The sequence below is a fragment of the Lissotriton vulgaris genome, chromosome 1_1 (assembly GCF_964263255.1).
Source record: "Lissotriton vulgaris chromosome 1_1, aLisVul1.2, whole genome shotgun sequence".
Lineage (NCBI taxonomy): Eukaryota > Metazoa > Chordata > Amphibia > Caudata > Salamandridae > Lissotriton > Lissotriton vulgaris.
In genome coordinates this window covers 2,074,488,769-2,074,495,107 of record NC_141685.1, presented here as the reverse complement: position 1 = coordinate 2,074,495,107, position 6,339 = coordinate 2,074,488,769, and the positions used below count along the sequence as shown (strand labels likewise).

At 39.0% G+C, this 6,339-nt stretch overlaps 1 protein-coding gene across 4 annotated transcripts in view; it reads right to left on the bottom strand.

Annotated features, from left to right (window-relative positions):
* Nucleotides 1–1,043: 1,043 nt before the first annotated feature.
* LMO3 (LIM domain only 3) overlaps nt 1,044–6,339 on the bottom strand; it is a 108,370-nt gene continuing 103,074 nt past the window's right edge. For all 4 annotated transcript variants that reach the window (XM_086938910.1, XM_086938919.1, XM_086938888.1 and 1 more), the window contains exon 4: nt 1,044–1,710. In XM_086938910.1, the coding sequence (XP_086795036.1) occupies nt 1,605–1,710 (106 nt within the window). In that variant the 3' untranslated portion in view covers nt 1,044–1,604. The remainder of the gene's footprint in view (nt 1,711–6,339) is intronic.

The window sequence follows — 6,339 nt, the reverse complement described above, 5'->3', positions numbered from 1 at the left end:
AGCTTCCTGTAACCGGGTCCTTCACCCACCCATTCAAATAAGGCATGAATTCTGAGAGTGTGTACATCACTTGTATGTTAGAGGAAGCAACATGGATTTTTGGATATGCCATGCATGGCCAAACTGGGTTCTATTTTACATTGAATATATTATAGTGGTTTAAAAGACGCAGGGTAGTAGAGCCCTCGACCACAGCTGTGAATAGAAGTGCTTTCCCTCAGATTATTCCAGGGACCCCTTAAAGTTTGTCAGAAAAAGTGCTAAGGTTTTTTTTCTCCTCCACTTTCCAGCTCGTAGTTCTGAGTGAGACAACACCTCCCCCACCCCCAAACAACCCTCCACAGGTGAATATGTAGTTATGTGTGGTAAAGACATGACTGAACTGGTTTACATGCAAATCGCAAAAAAAGCAGAATTACCCAGAACCAGTCCCAAGACTGAACTGAAATACACAAAGGCAGTCAGCAAGAAAAGCTTCTATTCAGTGTACCAAGATTTCCTGACCAGAAGCCTGGGGTGAAAGTCCAGTGGTTACCAGAAAATTCCTTTGATCTCCAGGACTGGAGTATTGACCAACAGATCCTAGCTTACCAGGTTTAAAACCAGTAACCTGGGGAAAAACTGGACTAGTGTGCCAAGAGGACCTTCCTAGGCTGTGCTTCGAAGGAGAGAGCGGACAGGCTGCTCCCAAGGGGCATTTGAGGCATCCTTATCCAAGAGTGAAATAATGAAAGATAGAAAGAAACACACACACCCTGCAAGATCTATCCTAAGTATTCTCATTGTTAGCCATTTATAGGACTATGGGCTAATGCACTTTACTACAACAGATTTCTATGGTTACTGTTTTTCATAGATACTATTTCCATCTACTAAGTTACCTTTTACAGAGGGCAATTTCAATTTCTCCTGGTGAAATTGCATCCAGTTGCCTCAATTTCAAATAATGTTGCGTCACAGAGAGTGAAATGGATGGTTTAGTGCAGAATACAGGAGACATTCCTTTATCGTAAAACAAAACAGATTCGGACTCCAAGTTTTTAAGTAATGGAAAAGAAATTTAATAGATTTCATAGTAGATCATTTATAGCTTTATGGTTTGGTATAATTGACAGGATTTGCTCTTTTTTGTACTAGAAAGTTACAGCTCATTTAAAATAGCTGGTAGATACAGAAAGCATAAATATACAATAGTTTTAAACACTGATTGTACTAAATGCAACAATACAAAGAAGCAACCAAGAGCACAAACTGTAATACAATAAAACTGTATTAAATTTGCGCTTTAAATATTACAATACTTTATTTACAATAGTAGTCCAAAATAAACATCTCATGCCAAATGACACATAAAAATTAAACAAAAGCAGGCAAAAGAAAAAAAAACAGAACTCGTCAGCATTATGTACAGTACCCTTAAGAAATATTCATTTCCCAACTTGGGCAATGTAACTACATCGATTCAGTCCACCTTTGTATCACGCGTTTCTCATGGCTCCCCATTTACGCCGTTCTGTAAATTCTCGTGTCAATTCTTATGTACATGTTGAGCAAAAAGATAAAGAATGTAGTGCTTCATTTTCTTTTCAATGGACGTCGGTGTGTCAGCGAACTTGGGGTGCGTAGCCTTCTTTCATTAACCCTTCTTCATAGTCCGTCTGGCAAAGGATCATGTTGTTCTTCAGGAAAAACTTGTCACCGACACAAAATCTAGAGCAAAAATAATGACAGCAATAAACATGGATGAAGGAAATGGGTAGTTAATATCAGCCATTTTAGCAATACAGCATGTATGTTGTGGAATAGTGAAACTGTTCAAAGTATCATTTCTTGTTACATAGTCAAACACCATTGCTGTTCTTCCCATTGCAAACTAAGCAATATAGGAAAGTGAATACTAGATTGCACTATTTTCTATTTGTTTTCCTCAAACTTCGTTCGGTTCAATTGTTGACTCACAGCTTTTGCGAGATAAGGCTGAATTAAGTGGGGTACTTGCACTTTAAATATTTAGCAATCACCAAATAACAATTTCAGCTTTAGGTTCTGTGTAGATTGTAATTCTGGAAACACTGCATGGGTTACATTGCAATTGTATAAGAAACACAATAATTCTGATCACTAGAAGACACCCTTTCGTTAAAAAACCATAATTCAACAGAGAGAGAGTGAAGGGGTTTCATTTATTCTGTGTCTCTACATCTTTTATGTGAGGCATCACAGTTTTCATAACACTAGAAATGCACAAAAAAACTTCGAGGAGAAAACCTGGTAATTTAGGAACGTGGCACATGCCTGTAAATCCTTGAGAATTTGACTTCCGGGGTATAAACAACTTTAAAATGATGATGTGGCTATCGGAAATTAGTTCTTAGTCTATTTTATATTTTTCTTTAGAAAGCATTTGGTCTAAAAGAATAGCATTCTGCTTCCTTTTCAACTACCATTCGGCCACTAATGGTGGAGGGAAAGGGGGTGAAGAAGAAAAAAAAACATACGGTCTAGATTGTTCGTGGTAGATTTAAGAGAAATAGGAATGTGAATTGCGGTGTATGAGAATATAATTGTAACACTTTAACCTTCAAACGGTGCAGTCTGCTGTAGTTAACCTAGTGCAACTGCACAATTACACTGGTTGACCGGGATGACCTTCGGAGGGGGTGCCTCTTCATCAGGCAGTCAATTTCTAATGACATTCAACACAAAGTCTCCTTCTGAATTGTCAGATTAAATTGTGGATTCAAAGCAGCCCCTTTAATGTTTTGTGAAGCTGGGGGTTTTAAATGAGGAGCAGTTGGGCTGATTTACATTTGTAAAGATTGGAATGCCAGACAAACACTGAAACCATTTATTTTCCAACTGGGTAGCTTTGGAAATGTATCCTTATTTCATCTCGATGAAAGAGAAATATGGTGTAATAACGTGAATTGAAAGGCGTTAGGCTTTGCTCTAAAAGGAAAATTGTTCCATTTAGACAAGGAATTTCTCTTTGCTCGGGATTACTGCATGCTGAGGTCCTTGATTGAAAATGCAGATTGTGCTCCGATCTTAAATATCAGGGTTACGTGGATTTGTTTGCAATTAAAAAAAAAGAACAAAAAGAAATTGCGACACCAACCGCACATCTTGTGATCAGTACTAATTTCGGTTAGGGCCTTATGCAGTGCCAAATGAGAGTAATTTTAATGTATGTACTGGATAGGAAAGCAATGAACTCCCATGAGGGAGTAAGCTAAAGCAGGTTGCATGCTCAAGCGCCCCTAATGCAGAAACACTCACTTCAGTCGAAAGGAAACTTGATCGTAGCTGCAAGCGAATTTAGATTTCAAGACTTGACTAGAGCTTTGCCTAAGAGCAAAAGAGGGTATGTCAACCAATACAGAATCCCTAGATAGCTGGATAATAAATTAATACGATACTGATTTTCTCTTTAAAAAGGAGTATTCTCATTTGCATGTATACATGTATTTGTATAGTACAGATGCAAGCGATTGGAGGGGTAGCTGAGCTCTGAGAAGTGGACTATTACTCCATTGTGATGCTTTGTTCTTTAAAGATGTGGGCCTTTAGTGGGTGCAGAGTGGGTGCAGTTCTCATGAATAGAGTGAGGTCTTCCCAGATTCCAGATGCCTAAATGGCCCGTGATCAATATATATAGGGGATATTGGGAGCCTGTAGACATCATATTTTGCATTTAACCTGCCCAGGGTGCCTAAGGAATACATTATTTTGAATACGACGGGAACACCCAGAGACATTTTAACATTTTCTTCTTGTGGTCCGGTTAGTGTGATCCTTCACAACAAAGTGCTCCCCCAAAAAGTTCAGTTGACCCATCAGGGATACTTCACAATACCGGGCGAGGACTTCATTTTATGTGACATGTTTCATCATTATGTGGGTGAGTGTCCATAGACAAAACAAATTAAAAAATAAAATAAAAACAAACACCACAGGAGTATTCCCCTTATCAGTGGGCTAGAATGATAATATAGGAGCAAACCTCCCTTTTAATATATTGGTAATAAACCCCATGGAACTGAGGTATCTATCCTGAAAACCCCTCCTCGCTCTCTCCTTTTGATTAAATGGAGGAGCTGGTTGTCTTCATTTTTCTTTCTATGCACTCCATGTCCAGTATGGTGGTGTCCTAGATGAGTGTGCCTGGAGCCACCGGAGGGGACAGGTTTTTCAGTCCGATGTGCACTGTCACATCCTAAATGGCTTTGTAGATACTGAAGCAGGTTTTGAAGATGGTGAGAGCCAGCATTGGAGCTATTTGGGTTCAATATGGAGGTGGGTGACATGGCCATTTTTCCTGGGGTCTTTTAAGAGGTTTTCTGGCCATGTGGGATGCGTTAAAGGGTGGCCAGGATGGAGACCTGGAGGATGTGGAGCAAGGCATTACCAGTATTCAGATTCAAGAATATGAGTGCCTGAACGACAGTGCTCAAGTTGCGTCTGGGAAGAACCATTCTGTAAAGACATGGTTGAGTCTGTCTTGTGTAGCTTAAGGGTGAGCTTAACATCCAGGGTTAATCCGAGCAATGTAGCATAGGGTCAAAGTTAAGCTTGAGAGAAATTTAATTTAGGTCTGCCTAATTGGTGTAACTTTGTCTTACAATTGTTACACAAAGTTCCTGAAATTAGATTACACCACTTTGCATATTTAGGTTCCATGTTTAGTAAAACATTACAGCGAAACATAAGTTATACAAATTTACTGCAAACACCTGCGAACAGCAGAACGCAAGAGGCTATTCTTCGCCGTGCTTTTGTAAAGAGGCATCCTCATGCCAAAAAACGATGCAAGAATGCATTTTGTACTAAAATATAGTGTGAAATTACAGGCTTTAATTTCACGTAATTGTGTGTAATTTTGCATCGGTGTGCAAACATTTAATTGCACACCAACAAAATTAAACTAATTTCAGACACCTAGTCAAAGTTGTATTTGAATCTGTTCAGGTTTATATCATTTACACAGGTTTACACTAGTTTTTGCTTGCAGAAATTAGGTTTTGTTGTAGTGAAGCTTCGGGTAAGATCGGCCATCCATGTCAGGATGAAATGTAGGGAGTGATTTAAGATTTTTGGACGTCAGGATCCAAGTAGATTAGGTTACTTTTGAGGTGGTTGGCAGTAGGAAGTGTGCCAAGGGGCATCATATTGTTGAATGTATGCGGATTCTTGTGACAAGTATTCATACATCTTACAGATGTACATCCATTTTCAGCAACACAAACATTGTGTTATTAATCTTGCAGTACCCTCAGCCTAGCAAAATGTAATGGATGTAAGGCAGAATGTGAGGTTGATAAAAGGTAGTGAAAGCTTATGTTACCTGTATGAAATTTCAAGCCCAGGGGTCGCAATTGGGTTGCCCTTACTGAATAATAGCAATACAATACAGATGCCATACAAAATAAACATTCTATACTGCAACAAAACTGCAAGAATGGTCCTAAGATTTTGTAGTCCACATTTACCAAAATCTACCAATCCATCATTAAAACCTGAAGTATCTACCCTCCTACTTCACTTTCCCTGCTCCAACTACATTCACCTCTTTAAAGCTCTAGATGTGCTAAACCTGGCTCTCAAAGTTGTGATGAGAAAGCCTAATATGATTAATGCTCATGTCATTTTTAGAGGAAATCCTGGCCCTCTCAAACACAATCATCCTCATCATCGCTCCACTTTAAACCAAAAATATTAGTCAATTAGTGGCCTTTTTCCAACAACCCCTTACTATTCAAAACTATGGAAAGGAAGTTGAGAAATATTAAATTTAGCCACGTTCTCCAAGACCATCAATCCAAATACCCACATGAAAGGGGTATCGAAATAGCCTTTAACATTAGGGAAGAGGCCTTACGATCTGGATGAGGACAATAAAATGGCCTGTTTACACCGTGATGTCACTGTCAGCCACACTTTTACTGTTCAAAACGTTTGAGAACTAGACAGACAGATTTACAAAAACATTGGGGCAAATCATTTTTCAACAACTGCAGTTGAGAACCGTTTCTGTCAAATTGTTTGTTTCAAAGCCCAGTGCCTTGTGGGACCATTGAAGGATTTTTCCATCTAGAATATTACTATTGATTAGGTATGAAGGCTCCCAGAAACAACTTTAGGAACAATTCCAGGCAAAATGTATGCCGAAAATGCACCGATCCACTGTGGCTTGGAAAAAAGGTCTGGAGTCTCCAACTAACATTACTTCATGCTTGGATTGTGTACTTCACTAGATAGAGCACAGCTCCTGGAAGGAAAAGTGTGTCTTAACCTTTAAAAGCAGGTCCACTTGAAAATCGGCCTTACATCACTCATTAA